The following is a 24,104-nucleotide window of genomic DNA, read 5'->3' as shown; positions in this document are numbered from 1 at the left end:
AGAGAAGCAGAGTAAGGAAACTAGGCTATCACACTCACAGCCAGAAAACGAGGGTCCACGGTGAACTCAGGGTGGGCCTGCAGCCACACCTCCAGATCGGCTCGCCGGGGAGCAGCATCACCCACTAGTAGCTTCCCATCAGTCTTGTTCACCACTGGGATCCGTGCTTCCAGGTCAATATCAGGGCCCCTCAGCGCCTCCAGACACTGCAGCTCCAGCTGGGACAAGAAAGAGATTCTAAACCAGGGAGCTCTCACCAAAATGTGCCCCTCTCCTGCAGCTCCTGACTGCTTGGCACCAATGACCAGATTCCCTCCCCTTCTCTCACCTCCACCATCTTCTTGCTGCTCTTTTTCGGGGCCAGAGTGGGGCGGTCCCTCATGGTACCATTTGGGACCAGCTTGTGCTTCTGGAAAGTCAACTTGATTCCCTCTTCCTGGGAAAGGTATGAGAGGGGTTAGGATCTCATACTGAAAAGAAACCCACAGGATTCATGTGCATCACTATCGCTGATTCTTCCGCCACCACATCCCCATGTACGTTAAGCTCCAACAGTAAGAAGTGTTCTGTAGTTTTGCCCACAGAGACTTTAAAGACAAAAAAAAGGGCAGGAATATTTTCAAACATGGAGCACAAAAGTATTGGGCAGAGCATCTTAAAAAAAAATTTACTAAAAGCTGCCACTCAATATCATAACAGGATATGGAGCTACAACCTAGAGCATTGCCAAGTACACAGCCTAAATTTGGCAAATAATGCCAAAGGAATGTTTGGGTGCATAGTGTGCGGCTGCTTCTCCCATGCAAAGGCTGATCGCTTTTCAGACCATGAAATGGAAGCCCAAGAAAGCCACAGATGAGGCCAAAACGTCCTCCGCACTGATCCTGCCTTTACTTACGTCTTTGATCTGCACAGTGAACTCCTTGTCTTGGCCGCTGTTCCTAAGGCGGGTGAAGGAGGTCATCCCTTCCTCCTGGGACGCCAGAGGGCAAATATGGGGGATGGGAGTGCTGGTGTATTCGCCGTGCAAGCGGGTGAGACCTTCTCCCTGGCCCACACACAGCCCTCCCTGGCCCTGCTGTGCCGAAGGCCATTTGCCCGATAGCACCGCTTGACACACCAAATCGATGCGGTTGATGAGAACTCGGTCCTGATAAGGAGAAGAGATGTAGTCAGCTTCAAACTCACACGATCCAACCATCTGAAAACAGGTATTCGAGTTCAGCCCGCACTCCTCAATTTAGAAACTGGGCCCTCCCCGATTGCAATTCCTCCACATTTCATTTTTCCTCTTCTTTCGCTCCCCTTCCATGCAAAAGATTCATTTCTTACATCCATGCAGCCTGTTACCTTTGGCCACTCATGAGCTCGCTGGCGCTCCTGAAGCAGCAGGTCTGAGGCAGTGGGCTGTGGGGAGTTGCCCTCATGGGAGGTGGGCAGCGACAGTAGGGACTCCTCCTCCTCAAACAACTTCCCACCACAAGAGGCCTCTTCACCTGTGAGGGGGGGGGAGGAGAAGAATAAAAAGTACAGGTTAAGCAGGGCTGTCAGAGACCAATACACACAATTAGGGCAGGACAAAGGGGCTGAGGAGCAGGGGGAGAGAGCTTGTGGAACTATTTCATGGGGGGAGATGCAAACTTTAGGGTTGAATATCCATGCACGATTTCTTAAGAAAGGCCCAATCTGTCTAGAAGACTTCTCCTTAGGAGAGATCACACAGTCTCTGCAGGGCTTTTTTAAAATTAGGCCTGCATATGTATCTAATTCAAATGTATTTTTAGTAATATGCAAGTTTTCTTTCAAATTTAATTTGCTTGCTCAACTGATTATACCAAGCATCCTTTCATAAAGTGGCACCCCTAAGCCTTGAGAACAACGCAGTAAGCCTCAGGACAACCTCTGTATTTTTAAGTCAGTTCAGGTATTTGCTAGGCCCACTAACAAAGAAGTCCTAGGAAAGGGAGGAAGACAGAGATCCAAGAAAGCAGCCTTGAAGAGCTGCTCACCCTCACTGTCATCGGAGCAGCCCGAGGAGGAGGAGCAGGAGGAAGAGGCAGAGATCTTGCTGAGGTCGAGCTCCGAGTCCGAATCGTCGACTGAGTCAGGTTTGGAGGGGAGGCCTGGGGGTTGAGGTGGAGCAGGTAGCTCATGCAGAGGTGGGGGAAGGCGCAAGGGCGAAGGAGTGGCAGCAGTGCCGGCTCCAGGAAGCGGCAACCCCGATGGCTGTGGTGCCGGCAGAGGTGGTGGCGGTGGAGGCGTCCCAGTGCCCCCTGCCCGACTATGCATGTGGTTGAGGCGAGCTGCCAAGAAGGAGAACTCTGGGTCCTGCATGATGGTGGTGTCCGTCTGGCTGAGGCCGTGGCGTGCCACTCCCCGGAGCAGCTCTCCATCATGGCGCCCACACTGCCACCAGGGTGGCATCTCGGGGCCCGGCGACTGACACAGCGCTAGCCGCTCCTCCAGAAGAGGGTGGCACAGCACTTGCTCCCTCAGGCGCCGGAGGAGGTCAATGCGGTACAAGGTGCGCGAGGCCCGCTCCTCTGTGATGGGCTCAATAAAAAGTGTGGGATCTGGAGACTCTGTAAAGGAAAAGACAATAAGCTGATGCACCCGGCTTCCATTCTTTTGTCACTGTATTCCCCAAGGATGGGAACATCTTCCTGATCCATGTTGCCCAAGCCACTTCCCCCTCTTTCTTCAAGACCTGTTAACAAAGCTTTTCCAAATATTCACCTGTGCTCAACTGACTTCCTTCTTCACTACAACCTCCTCCTCACTATCCTTGATTCTCATTTCTCAGTCTGTGACCAATCTCAATTCCTCCCCTTCCCTCCACCATTCCACCTATTTAGGGAGACATTTCAACAGACTGCAGTTTCTTAATGCATGACTGATGCTCGACATTAATAGTATGAAAAGTTGTCTGCTTCCCTCCCACCCCAACTTCCCTTGCCTTTTCCAGTTCTACTTCCTTGCAGCTGAATCCCGAACATGATTATCTCGAAAACAGCCCAGCCAGGAATATGGTTGGAAAATGGTTTCCATTTCCATTACTGCATGCAGTCAAACTGGACCATTTAAAAACATTTTTTTTTAATTGAATTGCCCCAGGAAGCATGCATACATATGTAGTAAAGATCAATGCATAGTTCCTTTGGTCATGCTAAAATCTGTATATTAAAATGGTTTTCAGTGCCTACATTTGGTCCCCTAACAGTTTAAGCAACATAAGAATGTACATGCTACCAGACCTCTGGGGGGTGCTAGCCATACTTGCTAATCTACCCTTTTTAAAATCCTGCTCCCTCAGTGTCAGCTCTAAAAAAGCCACCAATACAACATTACATTGTGCCCAAGTGTTACAAGGGTCCATCAGCCACATTCAAAGGAATTAGTTGTCTTATATGGCTCTGGAGCACCCCAACCCATGTGGTCAACCCCAACCCACTCACCGTCGCTGGCGGCCGGTGGCAGCCGGCACACTTGCCGACACATGGCCACAAAGCCATGGAAATACTTGGCCAGGCTCTCGTCCGTCTTCTTATCCAGTCGGGCCAGGGCCCGGAAGCGGCCCCAGTGGAAGCGCATGGTGTCTGGGTCATACTCCACCCCAAATGTGGAGACCACACGATAAAAGTCCGACTGCTCTCGACGTGTCCACCTTTAGGAACAGAGGAAACCAGTAGTGAAATACTTAAGTCACATCTGTGTATTTCTGATGTTAACTGGATTTTTTTCCTGCTGTTGTAACTATTTGATAAAAATAAGAACTAACAAGACAACCTGCAGACAGCAGGCAGCATTGTAGATGAGGCACCACCTCCCCCACTTCTCTCACTCAGGTGCAAAAGCCTCTCCTAAGATGGTTTGCTATGACAAGTGCCACTTGCTTTCAGAACTGCTTACACTTGTATGCAAATGTGTTCAAAATTCCTTTTGTCAGGCGGTAAGGCTAATAAATAGCATTTCTTTCATCCTCTCCATAAAAGAAAGAAGTTGATCAATTTGCATGATCGACGGCAGTTAAGATCCTAAGTGCTTGTGGCCATCAAACTTGGATTCTCTTATCCCCAACTTCCCGAAGTGAGCACAGAGGCATGCAAAGTGTACCCCTTCAGAGACCTCAGAGCCAGCTGCAAGCATTACCTTTGCTGCTTCTCCCGCCGTACCATCTCCTTCAGTTTGAAGGCCGCCTCACAACGGCGACGTCGCCGGTCCCCTCGCTCTGCTGCCTCCATCTTGAGCTGTTCGCGTTTGTAGCTTCGCTGGAAAGCCGTGATCAGCCTCCGCAAACGGGCTGTGAGTGCAGAAGTGGAGGGCCAGAACAGGTTCCCAGCTTGGCCTGAGAGGAAGATGCAAGATCTGAGTTCTGTAAGCACATGCTCCCCACCTCTTCAACCTGCTTCTTACTGAGAGCAGGGATGTAAGACACTTGACCCCTCCAGTGCCTCTGACATCATCAGCCAGCCTGTGCCATGGTATTTACCTTCCTCACCATCCACCACAGATATTTCCTCATCCATCATCATCAGTGGGTCACCCTGAAAGCAAAGAGATCAGCAACGTAAGTTAGGACTTGAAGTAGCTACCTTGGCCTTAACTAGCTAATTCAACAGTAGGTGTTTTTGGTTAGCACTGCAGGGTGAGACCAGAATAGCCTGTCAAATACAAGGAAAGTTTGCATTCAAGCTGTTAATACATTAGGCCCCCTTCATGCAATTCCACCTCCTGCATGTTGCTAAGATGTGGGGAAGGGTAAGTCATGTGGGGAAGGTGAGCCATGATCCCGGTCCCAATCCCTATCCCTGTGTATAGCAATGAGGGGAAGAAAACAGAAAATAATGTGAGGAGGAGGATACTCTTGGTCTATTGAACCCCAAATTACAAGAGCTGAAAATGAAACACATTTTCATTTCTTTGTGTGCATGTAGTGGTGCTCTTTTTTTTAAAGTAGTAATTGTTTCTTTTCCTTTCATAACGTAGATCAAGATATATGTAACAATTTCTTTTATCCAAGTGGCTCATACAAATATATAACATCTTACACAGTAACAGCGATCAACGACAAAGGCATATCAAACATAAGAAGTCACACCAGTGCCCCCTACAGCAGGGGTGCAGCAAAACTAATTCAAAAGTTTTGGGAAAACCAATCCACTAAACACCTGCTTGAATAGATATATTCTCAAAGGCTGTTTAAACATGGGGAAAGGGGGAGCCTGAGGGATCAATAGATGGAGGGTATGATATTATTTTGGCACCAGAAAGACCCTGCTATTCATACCCTCCCACCATATCTTTCTGATGTTGCACCCAGCATAAAAGTTAAGCAGACTGTTTCAGGATCTCACCTCATCTTCCTGCTCCTTGGCTGGACCTCCCACTGGTTTGTATTCTGGATCTTCACAGTCCTTGTCAAAATCCACCCTGTAGTGAATGATTATTATTAGTGTTTTTTAATTTTTAAAAGTCACTTTCATAACAAATCCCACCCCCTCGGAGCATGCACCTCAGGTCTTCCTGTGAGAAGTAAGCTTAACTCATTGACACCCGGGTTCAGAGCCAAGGGCTCAGCTCGGTGTCTCGGTATTAGCATGGCAGGTTCATCACGGGTGCATTGCTTCATCCCCGCCCCCCCCATAATGGTCCATTTTCCTTCCTTAGATGTACTCCCCACCTATTCAGTAGTCCAAGCCCCACATTAGCTATCCACTCACCCCTCTCCTGCATCCAAACGGTGCTCGGCAGCAATGGCCTTGTCATCAGGGCGACCAGCTTTCTCCAGGAAGCAGAGCGCCGGGTCTGCTCGCATGGTGTTGTACTTCTCATAGCCTGAAGGAGGCACAAAAGAGATCCAAGATGTCTAACTTCATTTCTTAGGCATTATGCATGTTCATCATTTAGTTTTAACCTATCCCAACTCCTAAATTTTCAAATCAAGCAAGCATCTCCTCATTCCCTCTGAGGTAGGCTGCACAACTCAACATGTGTCTACACTGTGTTCAAGGGGACTTATTGAACACAGGTAAGTGTGAATAGGATTTCAGTCTAAGCCTCTCCAGATAGGGATTTGCCCTTTCATGTGCTGAGAAGAACCAGTACATAACTGGCACAATCACCATCCCCCTTTGCATTTAACTGGTGGAGGAACATGGCTGACTGATGTAGTTACATCTGGTGGAAGATTAAATTTAGGAAATGTTTGCCTAAGTTGCACCCTGTGCTCAGCACAGCTTAATGGTCAGCTCTGCTCACTATGGAGAGAACTCCAACCCTGACCCCAAAAAGATACTGTCATGTCATCTACCATGTTTGAAGACCCCGAGGAGCAAAGACTTGTCAGCTTCGGTGTCCCACCAGGCCGTGGGGACCTCTGCTTGATCCACCAATGGGAACCAGATGTCAATTTCACTGCAGGAAGAAAGGAAGAATCCTCATGAGAAAAGAAAAGAAAAAATCTTACACAAAAGAAGATGAACTCACTGCGGGACTTGGGGCCAGTCAACATCTCCCAGGCTAACCTACCTCATAGGGCTCTCATGTGGCTAATGGGAGGGAGGGGCACATATGAATCCTTCTTGGCATTACTTAGAGGAAGGCTGGGGTAAATTAACCAACAAATATTACCTAGAAACGACACCTGCCAACACCTTTACGGCTTGGTCTCCAATCACCTCTTGGCGAAGGTAATAAAGCATGCGCACCCGAAGTAGCACCCTATGGAAAAAAAGGATGACTTTCAGCCAGGTGAAGACACAGCAGGGGCCTATACACCCTCTAACTATACCCTGGATGCACTTCAAGGCCCTGTGCTTTACAACTGTTAGCAAGCATTGGAAGAGGTTGGGGTAATCGTTTCCCATAAGTCTGCAGACTGGACTGTAGACTGGGGTAGGCTCATGCAAGTCCATCTGGAACACTACACTGTGCACTCTGTCAGGCTTTGGTGCTTTCAGATCTTGGGCAAAGAAGGTCTTTCCAAACCCTGGTCCTGTCAACTGGAGATGCCAGGAACAGAACCTGGGACTTCCAGCTTGCAAAATAGGGCCTACAAGCACGGAACAATAGCCACTCCCCCACCTTTCACCACCACATTGCCATAATCATGGGGATCCTGCCTTTACTGGGCGCATAGCCTGACTGGATTGCCCAAGCTAGCTGTACTGACACATGCCCAGTTGGGACCCCTTTCTATTCCATCTTACTTGTTACACTGGTGCTTGAGGTGTTTCTTGTAGCCCTCATCCTGGAAGAGCGTGTCGGGGTTGTACTTGCGAATCCACTCAGCTTTCTGGACGTCAAATGTGGTTTGGGACTTCACCTTTTTTCCTTTGCGGCCCCGCGGGACTGGGATGGACAGGCCTGCCCGAGGAACAGGAAGTGAGCTCAAACCTGGGGCATGGCTCTCTAGGTACGACATGGAACCAGTGCAATAGGGATTAGAGTCACCCCAGCTTTTCATCATGTCATAAAAAAAAACTGTTACCCTAACAAGAATTTGGGACTCCACCATAAACCGAATGGATATCTCACATAGCCACCCACAGAACACTAGAATCAATCAAGTTCTGCCATCTTGAATTTTCCAGACCCAAAGCATGCACCCAACAAAACCCAAATGACTGCATCCCAATGACAGATCCCTTTGGCCAATCCCCTCACTCACCCCCAACCCACTATGGGATGTAATCTTAGTTATGCTGCTAAGCTCAGTGCCTCAGCTGACACCGAACAAATACTTTCACAACAGTGACAGAAGAAGTATTGGGGGTATAACATCATCCCTAATGGATTGCCACATAGAGAAGAAAAGTTGCCCCTTACCGGAATGATTCTGAAGTTCCTTGGCCTTGCCATTCTCCACTGGGCTGATGAGGTCCCAGATGAATCCCTTGATGTTTTCATCACCCCGGTAATGCATCAGGCAGTACACCAGGATGGCACGGCAGATGGTCTCCACGTCCCTCTCAGACATGCGTCGCTTGAAACGCCCATGTGAAAGGATCTCCCGCCAGCGGCCCCAGCTATTGGACAAATCGGCAGAGTCAGAAGTGTTAACATGGGTTCTAATTAAAATGAAGAAATCCCCTCACCCACCCCCAGCCCACTATGGGATGTAATCTTAGTTATGCTGTTAATCTCAGTGTCTCAGTTGACACCTAATACAAAGGAAGACATAACAGATATGCTGTTACAGTTTAATTTTGGTGCTGTTTGACTATTTCCACTTTGAGCACCCTATATTTCAGGGAGAAAGGTGGGATATACATCTTTTAAATAATAAAGTTAAATGAGAGGTGTGCAAGTAATTAGTTTTAAGCCATTTAGATGTGTACCATAATGAAAAATCTCTCCCATTCTCCAATTTGACCACTAAGAAAACTTTAACTATTACTGTTGCAAATTTTAATCAATTAGATTTGCCAATTAATTTTAAACAGGCTTAACAACAAAAAGTCTAGCTGCTAATTATTCAAGTTGGCATTGAATTAATTAATTAAAGAATAGTTAGAAACAGCTACAGGTGGCTCTCACCACCTGAGAAGAGGCGCTTTTCCTTTCAGTTTCACACAGAAAGAAATTATTCTTCAAGATCGCATCTGTAGGACAACAGCAGGTGCTGACAGAAGCAAAACATGCTTCTTCTTCAAACATCTGCATGAATTTGCATGCCCAAATAGATCAGGTTGAACGTGATTAGTCAATTAAACTCTCTTTATAGGGGTAATAATCCTGGGTTTGAAAACCAAGAACCCTAAGCACCCCAAACCCCCCTATGTTTACGACAAAAACATTTAAGGGAACACAAGTCAGCCCATAGAGAGGACAGGCCTGCACTGAGGGCACACCCTAGATACATCCTCCTACAGCTGTGCACTGAAAGGGCATACTGATCGTTGTGAACAAGCTGTTTTTGGATAAAGTTTCTTCATGATTACCAAGCTTTTGCTGGACCAGAACTGACCAGCTTTCAAACAATCCCACTTAATCCATAAACACCTGACTAATTCACTAAGAGGCCAGACCACCTCAACACACATACACATGCAGAATTCAAACAAATAATGTTCACCTTTCCTCCCCCATGCCACATACCCATAGACTAGCAGTTGTTTCTCCACCTGGAAGCAGTCTGTTCGCCCGTACGAATGGTGGAGCGGGTGGTGGTGCCGGTCGTGGCGCCGGGAGCGTGGCCTGTCATCATCATCGCTCTCCAAGTCTGAGAATTCTACCAGGTCATCGTCCTTCAAGGTGCTGAAGTGGCGAGTTTGCTTGCGCACCCGTGGTGTGTCAATCACTAGGTTGTTCTGCAGAGAAGGAGTAAGATCTAGGCCTACCACGAGACCAATTATTGGCCTCTCTGTAGGTGGCTCTCAAATACTGGACCTCCCAGGCTTCATGACTCATGCAAGGACTGTACCAACTCAGCAAGGGGATGGGGCAGTTTGTTTGCAAGATGGGGTAGTCTACATTAAAGGGCTTCATGCACTAGGATACCGAATGCCTAAGTCATCTTTTCATGTTATTATTAAAGCAGCAAAACAAGATTTAGATTAGGCACCTGTGGCGCAGCACTGTCTGTCCAAAGTCTACCCCATGCTCTAGAATTACCCAGCATACCTTGCTGTTGAGCATCTCCAGGTCCAGATCTGCCTTCTTGGCCCACTTCTGCCAGAAGTTGGGGTCATCCAAGGCAATGTCTGTCCGGTTCTCGGAAGCCACAAAACTTGCCTGGGAGGAAGGGGGAGGAAGAGAAGACAAATGTGGTGGAGTGTTGACAGAGCAGGACAGCCCCTGTTGTGACACCTACACATCAGTGAGCTTAAGGAAAAGCAGCACATTTGCTATTGGGCTGCAGAACCCTGAGCTTGGTTCCTAACACAGGACCCAGCAGAACTCTGGTTTAAAGAGACAAGCAACTTCTCACAACTATTGGGGGGGGGGGATGCACAACAAAGAAGCAAAACAGTTCTGTGCAACTGACTTTGGAACTCCTTGTTAAGGCACATCAATACACTTTCCCCCCCAGAGTCTCTCTAACCTTGTTTTTCATTTGTCAATCCCCAAAGTACTACTCTGTTTCTACCCTGCTTTTTCCATCTAGCAGATTTTTTGGTAGGATGGGACATCCCGTCTGCATTCTGTACCGCAGGGATGTGCATGCACTAAGTTAGAATCCACTAAACATTCTTAGGTGATCGACGGTGCACCAGCAAAGGACTTTGACTCTCAATTAAAAAAAAATATTTTTGTTGCTGCTATTTTCTTTTTAATTAGGCTGAAACAAAGTTTTGGAGGAAAACCAGGAGTGGCTTTATTGAGCGAGAGGACTGCTAGCTTCGTTCTGATACTGAAGACTCAATCCTGGGTTGAACAGAAGCTCAAAGGAACTTTGTTCAGTTATAGTACATACCCGTTGCACTCCCCCTATTTTTCACCTGGCAACAGTTGGTGGAATTGAGGGGACTAGCAGAACACAAGAGTAGATCCCGGCTGAGTCCTGTTGTAAAGCACCTAGCACGCCGCCTAAGCTAAAATATTACTTTGTCTCATTGTCCCCATCCTCTTCCTACCAGTCCTCTCTGTGCAGACACTGCATCACTTCTACATCTTCAGCAGTGCTGACGAACATGAGAAGGGTCCTGAGAGATTAGACCTTTAAGTTCAGATCCTGCCTCTCCATAGCAATCAACTGGGTCCCACTACAAACCCTCGGACTCTTCTGCCAGCGCACCAAACATTAAAGCAGCAGCAGAGTGGGTGAGGTACCTTGGCGAAGGTAGATCCCTTGCCCTCACTCTCAATAGTGATGGTGGTGGTGCGCCGGAGCAGGATCTGGTCGATATCTTCTTCACAGAACTTGGAGCCCTCATCATCCTCTTCCATGATGGCAGCATAGGCCCCCTTGCGTAGCAGATCCTCAATCTCCTTCTTTGAGAACTGCTGAATCTGAGAAAAGAGACAGTGGCCATGAAGGTGGGAAGACCTATCCCCTCCAGCCCTTTCAGTTGCATCCCTAAGAGCGCAATCCAAAGTGCTCCTTATGCGGACCCAAGTCCCTTGGGCCCGCATAAGAGGGTTGCAAACGTACCATAAAGCACGTTTGCGCCTCTTTGCAGGGAAGCCAGGCCGGAGCTCTGAGAAGCGCCGGCCTGCGGAGGCTGGCATAAGCCTCCGCCGTGGCTTCCTCACAGCTGCTTGTGTCAGCACGCTCGCGCCAGCACAAGCAGCAAAGGTAGGTGTGGGAGGGTAGGTGTGGGAGGAGGGAAGGAGGTGTTTCTGGGCAGGGGGAAGGTGGGCAATGGGCGGCCCTGGGGGTGGGCACGCGGGGAGCTGGAGGCGGGGCTTGCACCCAGCAGTTAAGCCAGATCCCAACCACCCAGCTTCAAGCCGCTCCGCCCTCCTCGGGCTTGCGCCACCTCCAGAGGTGGTGCGAGTTCGAGGAGACCCATTGGGGCCAGCAGCCCTTATCCAGGGGTAAGGGGAAGGGATTCCCCTTGTCTCTGGCTGAGCCGCTGCTGCCAACGAACCTGCGTTTGATGCAGCACAAGCCTCCTGGTTTGCCTGCTCCAGCGCAGGTTTGGATTGCGCCCTAACTTGCCCTTTCCCAATGGAGCTCAGAACATTGTGCATGGTTCTCCCACCCCCAACCTCACTTTATCCTCACAACCTCCTTGTGAATTAACAATCCGTTGACCATGAGAGTGAGAAAGAGAGAGCACGCATATGAGTGCCATTCAGGGCTAAGTGGAGAACTGAACCAGGAATCCCTGGGACATGGAAACTATCAATTTAGATTCAAAGCATATACCTAGATGAAGATCAAGTGTCACTAAAAAGCAGGCTGTAATGCAGAACAATAAGCTTTTAGATGTAGGGGAGGGAAAAAAACCTCTAACACATGCCCCGTATGCAAAACAGACAAATGCGCCCCAGTGGAGGACTTTGCCCCAATGTGAGAAAAACATCCATATGCAGAAACATAAAGACACATGTTTGCAGCCAAGTGGCATTTACATGGAGGTCCAGATATGGAATTCCCACTCCCTTGTCCGCCCTCTCCCCCATCAGTTTATTTACCCCAGCAATGCTGCCCTCTCGCCCACTCATGGACTGCAGGACGGCCTTGTCCAGCCCCAACTTGAGACTGGCTTTGTCAAACATCTCGCGCTCGTAGGAGTTGCGAGTGATGAGGCGGTAGACCTTCACAGCCTTGCTCTGCCCAATGCGATGGCAGCGAGCCTGGGCCTAAGAGGAAAACGGAGAAGAAATGGTTATGGGAAGGATGATGAGCAGGTGAAAGGCCACGAGAAATGCTGGTTCCCAAGGGCAAGAAAAAGTGCCCTCACCAAGGAGCAGGATCAGTGCCTCTCACAGCCTCAAATACTCATTTACAAGGCTCTGCCTCCACAGTGAGAGGGACAAGTAATCTACGGCTGATACCCTCCCCCCATACAGAGCCGCCATATTTACATCAATCTTTCTCAAAAGAGCTTAGAAAGACAGGCTTGAAGGTTACCCTATTTTATTCTCACAACAGCCTGCCAGGGAGATCAGGCTGAGAGATGAAAATTGGCCCAGTCACCAAGCAAAACTTCACGCCCACAAAGGGGATTTAAATCTGTGCCTTGGCCCACCAAGGTTTCAGCCCTCTACCTGTCTCCCTCTCCTCAAGGCATGTCCTCCTACCTGCAGGTCGTTCTGGGGGTTCCAATCAGAGTCAAAAATGATGCAGGTGTCAGCGGCTGTCAGGTTGATCCCCAGGCCTCCTGCCCGCGTGCAGAGCAGGAAGACAAAGCGGTCCGAATCAGGCTTGCTGAAGCGGTCAATGGCTGCCTGCCGCAGGTTCCCCCGCACCCGCCCGTCAATGCGCTCATACAGATACCTGTGTGGAAAACAGAAAACTCAGCAGACCTAAACTTAGAAGGTTGACAACTTGGGGATGAGGGATGGAGAAGATCATAAACTACAGGATGAACCCGGCCAGAAGACTATAAGTTCAATGGTCTTTACATTTCCCCCAGTTACTATTTGTGATTAAAAAGTAGAAAGGCCAAAATACTCCCTTGCTCCAAGAGAGAGAATTTATAAAAAATGTAATGAAGTTTCTTGCAGATCTGATCAATATATGTATTTCCCAGAATGTCCTCTGAGCATTCTGAAAAATACAAAATGGCAGCTATCAGTGAAGAACCTCCAACTAAAATAAAAGGGTGAAATAGGAAATGAAGTTTCACCAGTGAACCCCCAACTCTGAAACTGAGCAAGGCCACATGGGAAAGTTCTGCTGAGATCTACCATCCCCTCTGTTCACTAGGTGAGGCTGACCCCGAGCCCAAATTTCCATTACTATCTACAGCACCTACAGGATGCAAGCAGTGCCTCCAGTAAGCCACAGCTGATGCTTAGCCATTGTTTCTTCCAGTGATGAGTGTTGCAATGTCATTGCAGAAGAAACGATTCTGTCAATTTGCTTAAATGTTGCCTAGTTAGGATCAGCCACTATAGGTTCCAACTGGGCACAGTCTTTTACCTCTTCTGGATGAGGTAGTCCTCCAGGATGTCGAGGCATCGAACCATTTGGGAAAAGATCAGCACCTTGTGCCCACCGGCCTTCAATTTGGGAAGCAGCTTATCAATCAGCACCAGTTTCCCAGAGGAACGCACCATGGCCTGCAGTGGGAAGTCATGGGGCACATGGTGGTGGCAGGAGTCGCGGAACTCAGTCAGGATCTTCTCCTCAGCACCTGGGGGGGGGAGGGAAGGGAAGAGGGGAAATAGCAGCAATTGTTGATCTAAGCTCACAAATAATCCATAGGCAAAAACTTGAAAAACATGGCATTTTGCATGTAGTAAAGAACTGTTCTACACCCCAAGGAGCAGGCCAGAGCCCAAGGGGGTATGCCATGAAGGCTGGAAATTTGCTTTAAAAACAACAACAGCCAAATAAACACACATGCATGAACCCCTCCCCCATTTCCAATTATCCCAATATCCAAGACTCAATCTCTGGCTAAAATGCCTTCAGAAGCTTTGGGTCCCCTGAAATTCTTGCACATTTTTCCTGTTGGAAGAGTGGCAGCATGTGAACAGAGCTACCCAACATATAGTTAGGAAAGGTGTGAATGTTGGCCTCCAGTAGGGGTAGCCTGTGAGTTGCTCTCTCCTACTTCCACTAGACCTCTCTCCAGCTTCTTTTTTCTGCCTTCCTGTTACACATGTGCACAACAATGCCTGTGCCTTTCCTTGTTGCTGTAAAGTTCTTAGCAAAACTCAGCTTTGCTGTATGTGTGTGTGTGGGGGGGGGGGGGAGAGAGTGTCATTGCCAAACTACATCATTTGTCATCTGTCAAAATCAAATACTGCCCCAACATTATCATGAGGACTGAAAAGATCCACTGATGGCAAGTCATAACATTAAAAGGGCACCGGCCCCAAACTCACCGTTGATGAGGTAGGGATGGTTGCAACACTTGCGCAGTTCCATCATGGTGTTAAGGAGGTTGGGCATGTTGCTATGGCCTGCCCCCTTGGACAGGAAGTTGAAGTTCTTCTCCAGGATGGCCCGGTAGTACTTCTTCTGGATGTTGGTCAGCTCGACCTCAATGATGGTTTCCTGTTTGGGGGCCAAGTTCTTCTCGACGTCCTCCTTCAGCCGCCGAAGCATCATGGGCTTCAGGATGGCCTGCAGTTTCTGCACCTGAATTGTGAACGGAGTAGAAGCAAGGCTGCGTTGAGCTCAGGCGCAGCCAAAATGGGAAGCAGGGGGGCAAAGCCTTTCTAAGTCATTCTAATCTGTTTGGGTTGTTCACAAACACAGGCACTGAGTGGGCAGCAGGGGGCTGTGGAAGAGACAGTCAAAAGCTTCTTACCTGCTCTTCAGTTTTGAGGTCACCAAAGTCCTTGAGGAACTCTGACTCCGAGGGGAACTGGGAAGGCTCAAGAAAATGCAGGAGACTGAAGAGCTCCTCCACCGTGTTCTGGAGTGGGGTGCCCGTCAACAACACTTTGTGCTCCTAGAGAGAGAAGGTGAAGGAGACATCAGTTGTTGGGGCACCAGAGAAAGGGTATTACTTGACGTTTCAAGTTTGTATTCCATCTTTCCTCCAGCTTTTAACATGGACATGCAGCCACAAGAAATAAGCCATCTATTCCCTCCCCCTTTTAAACCTAGCTGCCTCCCCCCCCCCCACACACACACACACAATAGAACAGCTGGGAGTAAAAACTACACACAGGTGAAAAGGTAGGATTCACTGGGTGCCAAAAATGAGAGCTTGGAGTGAATCTGCAGGAAGAAGGGAACTCCACAACCTCTCTGGTAGGAAATGCCCTCTCTCTGGTAGTGGCCTGTCTATCCTCTTAAGGTAGGGGCAGCACATGGTGGAAGGCCTTGTTTGAAAATGCATACTGACAGGCAAGGCTGTAAGGGGAAGAAGAACAGGGTTCAGTGGCAGGAGCTCTGAAGAACCCCCATAAGCCAAGAGCAGCTGCTGAGGGACTGAGGATCAAGATCATTTCGGTGGTGAGGATTTGGGACTCTCTCCCTTGTCACCCTCTGCTGATGCCCCATGCTAACTGATAGGAACAGCGTACTTCTAAATACATTTGCCCAGTGGCAAATTAAGCAGCTGTAGAAGAAGGTGGTGATGGAAGAACTTCCTCTGATAAACAATGTAAGCCACTGAAGCTCTGAATACTGGAGATTTCATCAGTCATTACCTACATCACCTCTTTTCAGAATTGGGGGGGGGGGGGTAGAGATAACTAAATTGAAAATTCCAAAATACCAAATTCTACAGACTTCAGAACTGCACAGTCCCGTTCAAAGGACTCCATTTAGATGCCGAGAAGGCTGTTGCATAAACGTCACTGCATGAAAACAAGAAACCCAATTTGTCACAGGGAGGAAGTACAGGGTAGAATGAGAAGTCCCTACCAAGTCCATGTGCTTGAGACTGTCCAGCAGCTTGCAGTTGCGATTCTTAAGGCGATGGGCTTCATCGATAATGACACAACGCCACTCAATCTCCCTCAGCTCAGGGCAGTCTGACAGGATCATCTCAAAGGTGGTGATCAGGGCATCAAACTTGTATGCTCCTGGGATTAGTCGACCCTGTTGGGGCCAGAAAAGAGTGCATCTAGGAAACCAACGCAGAAGCATAGAGCAACCTTCCAGTTTTCTCTCCAACATCCTTTCCACACAACAATTTTGCTAGTCCTATTGATCAAACACACACCTGCACAAAACTAAATGGGAACATAGAGAAGTCATGAGGGACAAGTAAGATAGTGAAGATATAGTCTAGTTTCAAGTAGGCTGTACAAAAGAGGGAAAAGGAAAAAAAATGAAGATTCTCTTCCCCTTAAGGATCTCTGGAAAATATAGTTCCTAAAACTGTTGAAAATGACATTATCTTATTTCTTACGAGATGTGTCTCAGTTATCCCTTGGTACCAAAGTTTGTGTTTTTGCAGTACAGGTTGAGTCTCATTATTTGCGAGGGTTCTGTTCCCAGAACTCACATGGATGGCAAAAATCACATTACATTTAAAATACATTTAAAATCACATTACATTAAAGATACGTTTAAACAACAATGTCCCTTTGCTAGGCTCCCTTGACCTACTGGGCCATTGACCGTGGTTCCCCACTAGGGCTACAATTCTATTCATTACATAGGCTGGCAGGTTTTTCAGGAGGATTCCATAGCTCCTCTGGTTACTTTCCACAGCTCCCGGGGGAGCCACAGCTCACAATCTGACAACCACTGTGCTACGGAAAGAAAGAAATCAGTGCTCCTTCCTATGCTCCCAACTTTGACCACTGCAGAATACCACTCCTGTAACAGATTTTGCACCTAAAATTTTGCTCCTATCAAATTCTACCTTCTATGTTGATTTTGCACATGGATTTTGCATCTATCAAAAATCTACCTTGCAGGCATCTTGATTAATATGAGATGGCAGATTAATATGGGATGGCACAGACATGGACAAGTTGATCCATCGAAATTGAACAGGCAGCAACAGGCCAAAATTAAATGCCTGTCATGCTTTTACCACCCAGATGGATAGACCAAGCTTGAATGTTGCCCCACTCAATAACTATGAAGCAGCTTTAACTATAATGAGTACTATTAGCGATTCTTGCATGTTAATCATGAGCCTGTCCCAATTCCCCCCCCCCCCCAAAAAATTAGCATTTCCTGTGCTTATAATTTGACTGGTTGTATTTCTGTGGACAATTTTGAAAGTTGCTTTTTTAAAAGCTACTTTGCTTCCATGTACTAATGTTGCAACATGACACCCTCCGTACCCGCGAGTCTTTACAGTACATCTCATATTGCTGGATCATCTGGCGGGAGGCAAGGCTGCCGTGGTACACAATGGTGTTCATCTCTGTCCAGGTGTTGAATTCCCGCTCCCAGTTGGTGATGGTGGAGAGAGGGGCGATGACCAAAAATGGTCCCCGAATGCCCACATTGTACACCTCCTGCAGGAAGGCAATGGACTGGATTGTTTTGCCCAGACCCATCTCGTCTGCCAAGATGCAGTTTTGCCTGAGTGGGGAAAGAAGGGGAAATTGTAACCCAGCAGCCAAAATAATTCTTTGAACAACTCCCTGAATCTCCAGTCTGTACAAAAGGAACCTTACTGGCTTAATAACTGCCAGTTAACTGCCTAGTACCCGTTGTCTCGCAGGACTGGGTACTAGGCACGCAACTCACCACCCAAATAACATTTTGATTTTACATAAGCTTCCAACTCTCAAAAGATATTGCAGGAATTACTGCAGTTAGAACTGAAGTTTCAGGTGCCAGAAGAGAGCTAAGAAGGATTTCCAGAGATCAGAGAGTGGGACTCCTGCCCTGCTTATAGATCTCCAATTCTGACTTCAGAATTCCAGCACTTGGAGTTTCTCAACTCACCTGTTGTACCAATTGAAAAGCAACCAATTCACACCCTCAAGCTGATATTCCCGCAGCTGGTTGCCATTCTTGTATTCGTGCGACAGCTCCAGCTTCTTCCAGGAACCTGCCTGGGGACGGGCCTGGAAAGAAAAGGCAATGAGATACTCCTACATAGGGGGTCCTGTAATTGACAGTGAGTTGGAGAGCTGTTTCCAAAGCTGGAGGAAGAAGGTAGCTGGATCAGAAAGAAGGCACATCTACTCAGTATCTAGTCCACCAGGGGACTCCAGAGACGCCACCAGTAAGGTCTGCAGGCAAAAAGTCCTTTCTCACTGCTGCCCCCTGGCAAATGGAGATCAGCAGCATATAGCCCACAGAGCTATTTGGTCTAACAGTCATTTGTCTAACAGTCATTGATCAACCCCTCTCTCCTTTGAATCAGACTACTCCTGTTGTAGTTGTCTAAACCAGAGGCTAATACCACATCTTAAGAGAGTAAGTCCTAGAAATTGAGTCGTATGAGTCATTTTTACCATTCATGAATTTACTGCCAATCAGTTTCAACACAAGACCTGTCCCCATCTCTTCAAATGCAACCATTAGGGGAAAGGGAGAATCCCCTAGCCACATTTCCTACACCATGCATATTGTTAGAGTCCTCTTATCAAGTATGTTCTCCCTTCCCCCTCTTAGTTTGCTACTGAGATGGGTGTGTCTTTATTTGTATTCACCTTCCTTTAAAAGAGGAAAAAAATGGAAGCTGAAAAATGAAACCAAACCAAAATGGCAACCCACAAAAACCTCGAAGTAGCAGGAGGAAAAGACAGCATTATTCAAAATGTTAATTTTGAATTAACAGGGCAGGAGGTCTGGTCTAGAGGGTAGAGCCCCTGGTACCCCGAAGATAACATCAGAAGGTCGCCAGTTCGAGGACACCGGCAGCTCCCTGAATGGCAGAGAATGGCGAGACCTTGAAGCAGCTGACAACTGGGCGGAGTCATTTCACCTGCTCTGGGTGTGAGCAAGAAGCATCTTGGCTGCCCTCCATGTGAGAGATGGAGCTGCCTCTCAGCCTGCGTGGAGGTCAGAAGTGAGACCAAGCCAGGAAGATCCATCTGAAATGTTGTTGGTTCTTGAAAGAGAGAACCGCTATGATTGTAAAAACCCCCTTGAGGGATTTAGAAACGCCTGCCTATGTAAGCCGCCTTGAATAAAGCCAGAGGAGTAATCTGATGACCAGAAAGGCGGTATATGAATACCTAATTATTATTATTATTATTTAATTTTCCAAGTCCTTCCTAAAATGTTTTTTTTCAAATTTTATTTTAGCATCATGAAGAAGTCTTAGTGTTTATGTTAGAATGTTTATGATCTTTAACATAAGCCAGAATGAGAATTGTGGCCATACATACAAGTAGAACTGAACAATGTCATGGGGAACACTAAAATGGCACACTCAGCTATTGTCAAAACAATCATTTCTGATTTCTGTGATCACGTAGAAGACCCTGTCTGGATCTTACGGCTGCTTAATGCAAAAGAAATACCCCAGTTCTTGAGAAAGCATACCCTTCTTGGCAGTAAAAGATTGATATAAATAATAACAGTAAGGCTTTCATGATCAGTATCAATCAGTAAAAGATTGATTTTTACTTATTAGAACACATTTCAAGTGGCAAATAATAAAGAGAAAAGGCTTCTTAGAAGCAAAGTTCAGTGGTAGTAGGGCAGATGATAAAGCAATCCATGCATTGGGGATGGGCCTTAGCAGAGAGACAGACTATGGATGAAGTAGGTCCCAGATTCACACTCTGGCATCTTCAGTAAAGGACTAGGTAGTAGGTGCTAGCTGGGGATGGTGCCCAAACTTTTGGACAGCCAGTGCCAGGAGAAGTAGACAAGACTAGGATAGATGGTCTGACTCAAAATAAAGCATTCAGGTGTACAAGGAGACAGGTAGAGACCATACCACTCACAAGAGGTTTTCAGGCAGGGGGAAAGAGGGGCATCACTCACCACCCGTTTGAGCTCAGGGTGCCTTGACTGGATGCGTTTGAACTCCTGGACCTTCGTCTCATCCACATCCTCCTTGAGCTCCCATGTGCTGTCCTCGTAGGGAAGTGAACACCATTTCACCAGGTAGTAAATCACCGGCTAAACAATAAACAATAAAATCACTACACGAATCATATACTACAGTCCAGAGGTGTCAAAGTCATTTTATACAGCAGGCCAAAAACCATTTAGAATGCCTACTGAGGGCCGGAAGTGATGTCATTAAAGCAGGAAGTGATGTAATTAAGCAGGTCATAACCAGAAATAAGCACTTTTTTCAGCTACATATGATAAGAGAAATGAAGAGGAACTATGCAAATCTTGATTATATTTTCAAGGTATGGAAGAGCTTAATTGTCACAAGGGCTGCCCATTCAGTAGTGACACCTCAGCACAGCTCAGCAGCCAATGGAGGTGCTAGGAGAGCCCAAGGACCAGATAAAGAGCTTCCATGGGCCACATCTGGCTCCTGGGCCTCACCCTGTACAACACTCTAAAACAGGTGTGTCCAAACTTTTTGGCAGGAGGGCCACATCATTTCTCTGATACTGTGTCGGGGGCTGGGAAAAAAGAATTAATTTACATTTAAAATTTGAATAAATTTACATAAATGAATATATTAGAGATGGAACTTACATGAATGAATGAAGGTCTTGCAATAGCTCAAGGCCTATAAAAGGCCTTGCACAAAGCAAGGCCAGCCTATCCTTCGCTGCCACTGCTGCATCACAGATGTGAAACAGCAAGCAGTGGAGGGAACCCTCATCCCACAGCTTACATGAGATGTTGAACAGTTGGCTGTCACGCTGAGAGCAGTTGAATCAGGCCAGCACGGGCTCCAGCAAGTCTCCATAGGGCCAGAGGCTCATTAGAGACTGGGGGCTCCCTGAGGGTCGGATTGGGAGTCTTCGAGGGCCGCAAGTGGCCCCAGGGCCAGGGTTTGGGCACCCCTGGACTAGATCAGGGGTGTCCAAAGTTTTTGGCAGGAGGGCCACATCATCTCTCCAACACTGTTTCGGGGGCAGGGGAAAAAAGAATTAATTTACATTTAAAGTTTGAATAAATTTACATACGTTTACATAAATGTATATACTAAAGATGAACTTATATGAATGAATGAAGGTCTTGCAATAGCTCAGGACCTATAAAAGGCCTTGCACAAAGCAAGGTTGGCCTTTACTTTGCAGCCACTACTGCATCACAGATGTGAAACAGAAAGCTGTGGAGGGAGCCCTCATCCCACAGCTCATGCAAGAGGTCAAACAGTCGCCCTCACACTGAGAGCAGTTGCATCAGGCCAGTGTGGGCTCCAGCAAATCTCCAGAAGGCCAGAGGCTCATTGAAAGCTGGGGGCTTCCCGAGAGCCGCATTGAGAGTCCTCGAGGGCCACAAGTGGCCCCAGGACCGGGGTTTGGGCACCCCTGCTCTAAAAGAAGAATCATCTGGGGAATTTCAAGAACCAAGAACCCACACTATCGCTCATGCCCATCAGTCACACATCCTATGGCAGAGGGATAGAGTCTTTGAAGCGGATCTAAAACTTGAGCAGGACACACAAAGCATGAAGTACTTAAAGCATGTGTCAAGTTCTCCACAAAGTACTCATCTCCTGGTCACAACGGAGAATTTCTCCCTAGCAAATCACCAACACACCTCTCCATTGTCCTTGTCAATGCTGTGCGACTCATCTAGGATGCGGTCAACTTCCACATAGTCGGGGTTGAAGGGCTCCTCATCCTATGAGACACAACACAGATAGTAGAGGCATATCTCTATACAGATAACAGAGGTAGGTATACTTCTGCTCATCTGAACACACACCACTCAGAGATGAAAATGTGGGATCCTACAGGGAGGTGGCTTGCTGAGAGTCTTGGATTCCAGTTTATTATTTTTTTAAAGGCCAAATTTATAGCCCGTACCTCATGGAAGAAGTGTCTCATTTGAGCCATTTTGGTCTTAAAGCGTTTGAGCTTCTGGTGGATCCGCTTGTCCTTCTCTAGCTGAGCGATGGTGGCCCATTCACAGTGCAAGTACGAGCTTGAGGAAGAATTAAGGGCAGGAGGGTGAGGAGGTGTGGGGGGGGGGAGAAGCAAAGTTTTAAAATCAGAACTCTGCAGGCAACCCAAAAGTGGTACTAATAGTTGAACTGAAGTTCTCCCATGCCTCTAGAGCTGGTCCACGCACTGATCATCTCCCACCGTGAATGCTGCACACTCCTCCTTGCTGGCCTTCCTCATTCACACTTCAATCCTCTCATATCCCCACTGCCAAAATGATTTACCTCTTCTCTAGTCTAAGTGAGAGTCTTCCTCAGATCCCTTCACTGGGTTTCCATCTCCCCTTCTATATCCAGCAACAAGGAGGCTTTGACAGCAAGACAGTGAACTGACCACAGCCTTCCCCACCCTGTCTTCTGGTCTTTGTTTCTCACTACATCTCCATCAGTGACCTCCACGTCCAACCATCCAAAGGTCCTTTGCTCTTTCACATGACTCTGTCCCTTTTCCCTTGCTGTCCACAATGCCTGGAACTCCTCCATTTCCCCCATCTTTTACTTTGGATTTTACTCTTCTTGGGAACAGTGACTAATCTATTTTACTCAAGTGCCTCAAGTTGAAATCCTATGCGCTTACTTGAGAGTAAGTCCCACTGCACTCAGTGGGACTTACTCCCAAGAAGACATGCATAATACACAGGTGACACAATATAAACAATCAAAAATTCCCAGCCTCTGTAGGAAACCATAGTTGCGGGTATCACAGGAAGCAAATAATACTCACTAGTTCTTGTATTTTACAAAGAATTCTTCAGCCTCTGTAAACTGCCCATTGGGGAGCTGCAGTCAGAGAAAAAGGAATTAGAGTAGCAAAAGCAAGAAGGGATGCACTACTAGAGAACGTACCACTGGAACAGAAAGGTTCATAAACTCTTACACATCCACGGTCGTAACAACAAAAACAAAATGCAAAATTAAAACGAAATTAAAGAATATACACTATTAGAAAACAACAACTGTGAGAAAACTTTCTATCTTCTCTAACATGTAGATCTGGAGCAGGAAAACATTCGGTAGCAAAAGACTCCCCATTAGACTCCCCGCTCTCCCTCACTGTTTCTCAGTTCTAAGCATCCCCTCCCCACATCACCTTTCCCTTGTAAAAACAAGTGATAAAGGGCACTGTTATCCTCATGAGAATACAATATGCGCTTAACCTCTAAAGTGTCCTCTTATCCCAGCTCCCTTAGAAGCAGGCAAACAGTTCTTACCTCCTTCTTCACAACCCGCATGGATAGCACTTTGTCAACAATAGCAGCATCCTCCTCACTGGGGTTTTCCTTTTGGGAGGTAGGGGAAGAGCAAAAAGACAAACGAAGAGAACCCCATCAGATCAGCCCAGAAGGTCCATCCAGGTCCAGCTTCTTACTTCCAAGAGTGGCCAGTAAGATGCTGCCAAGAAGCCTACAAGCAGAGCATGAAGACTGCTGCCCCCTCACCTGTCCTGAGCATTCAGACGCACACTACCTCTGAGTAGGGAAGCTCCACAGAGCTCACATAGTTAGTGGTAGGCGATAGATCTATCCTTCACTAATTTGTCTGGTCCCTTCTAATCCCTAATAATCCCCATTTTCCTAAAAGAGTGGCCAGTCCCACATTTGGTGACAGCCAATTGCATCAGACTATTATGCATTGTGTGAAAGGGTTATTTATTGCCAGTTTCAAAGGGTGGACCACAAATGTACAGAGCTGCTTTGTACAGAGTTGGGGCACTGGGTCAGTTTGGGGCAGCAGTATCTCCCCCGACAGGCAGCAACTTTCAAGCAGCCGTCTTTCCCGGCCCTCTGCGGGACATTCTTTAACTGGAAGTGCCAAGGACTGAGCCCCGAACCTTCAAAGTACAAAAGCAGTGCTCTGCCATTGCGCAACAGGACCTCCTGCAATTTTGGTCTTATGAAGGGGGGGGAGTGTCTCTCTTGGTGAAAGGCAGTAAGCCCCCAAAGATCAGGCACCTCCCCAATGTGCTGGGAAGGACAACTGGCTAAAGCTACCAGCCTCCATCACAGGAATAAACAATGAACCAGACCCCACCCCACACAGAGTGCTCTGTTTATTTCAGATTTGCTTGCTCCT

The 24,104-nt window shown here is 47.4% G+C and overlaps 1 protein-coding gene and 1 non-coding gene across 2 annotated transcripts in view; both read right to left on the bottom strand.

Annotated features, from left to right (window-relative positions):
- Positions 1-24,104, bottom strand: part of CHD8 (chromodomain helicase DNA binding protein 8) — a 56,013-nt gene that overhangs the window by 3,040 nt on the left and 28,869 nt on the right. The window contains exons 8-37 of the mRNA XM_066626801.1: positions 23,243-23,311; positions 22,756-22,811; positions 21,895-22,012; positions 21,626-21,709; positions 19,934-20,071; positions 17,936-18,057; positions 17,323-17,566; positions 15,944-16,120; positions 14,877-15,020; positions 14,449-14,704; positions 13,538-13,751; positions 12,694-12,889; positions 12,085-12,252; positions 10,774-10,953; positions 9,625-9,735; positions 9,100-9,311; positions 7,828-8,027; positions 7,209-7,365; positions 6,631-6,720; positions 6,311-6,414; positions 5,721-5,835; positions 5,355-5,430; positions 4,490-4,544; positions 4,150-4,345; positions 3,456-3,664; positions 2,010-2,582; positions 1,351-1,496; positions 899-1,150; positions 329-436; positions 39-218 (exon numbers count right to left, since the gene is read on the bottom strand). Of these exons, the coding sequence (XP_066482898.1) occupies positions 39-218; positions 329-436; positions 899-1,150; positions 1,351-1,496; positions 2,010-2,582; positions 3,456-3,664; positions 4,150-4,345; positions 4,490-4,544; positions 5,355-5,430; positions 5,721-5,835; positions 6,311-6,414; positions 6,631-6,720; positions 7,209-7,365; positions 7,828-8,027; positions 9,100-9,311; positions 9,625-9,735; positions 10,774-10,953; positions 12,085-12,252; positions 12,694-12,889; positions 13,538-13,751; positions 14,449-14,704; positions 14,877-15,020; positions 15,944-16,120; positions 17,323-17,566; positions 17,936-18,057; positions 19,934-20,071; positions 21,626-21,709; positions 21,895-22,012; positions 22,756-22,811; positions 23,243-23,311 (4,950 nt within the window). The remainder of the gene's footprint in view (positions 1-38; positions 219-328; positions 437-898; positions 1,151-1,350; positions 1,497-2,009; positions 2,583-3,455; positions 3,665-4,149; positions 4,346-4,489; positions 4,545-5,354; positions 5,431-5,720; positions 5,836-6,310; positions 6,415-6,630; positions 6,721-7,208; positions 7,366-7,827; positions 8,028-9,099; positions 9,312-9,624; positions 9,736-10,773; positions 10,954-12,084; positions 12,253-12,693; positions 12,890-13,537; positions 13,752-14,448; positions 14,705-14,876; positions 15,021-15,943; positions 16,121-17,322; positions 17,567-17,935; positions 18,058-19,933; positions 20,072-21,625; positions 21,710-21,894; positions 22,013-22,755; positions 22,812-23,242; positions 23,312-24,104) is intronic.
- LOC136654886 (small nucleolar RNA U6-53/MBII-28) lies at positions 5,509-5,618 on the bottom strand. Its single transcript, XR_010794631.1, has one exon. It is a non-coding gene; the product is annotated as a small nucleolar RNA U6-53/MBII-28 (small nucleolar RNA).

This window comes from Tiliqua scincoides, chromosome 5 (genome assembly GCF_035046505.1).
Source record: "Tiliqua scincoides isolate rTilSci1 chromosome 5, rTilSci1.hap2, whole genome shotgun sequence".
Lineage (NCBI taxonomy): Eukaryota > Metazoa > Chordata > Lepidosauria > Squamata > Scincidae > Tiliqua > Tiliqua scincoides.
This window is presented reverse-complemented; position numbering and strand designations above follow the sequence as displayed.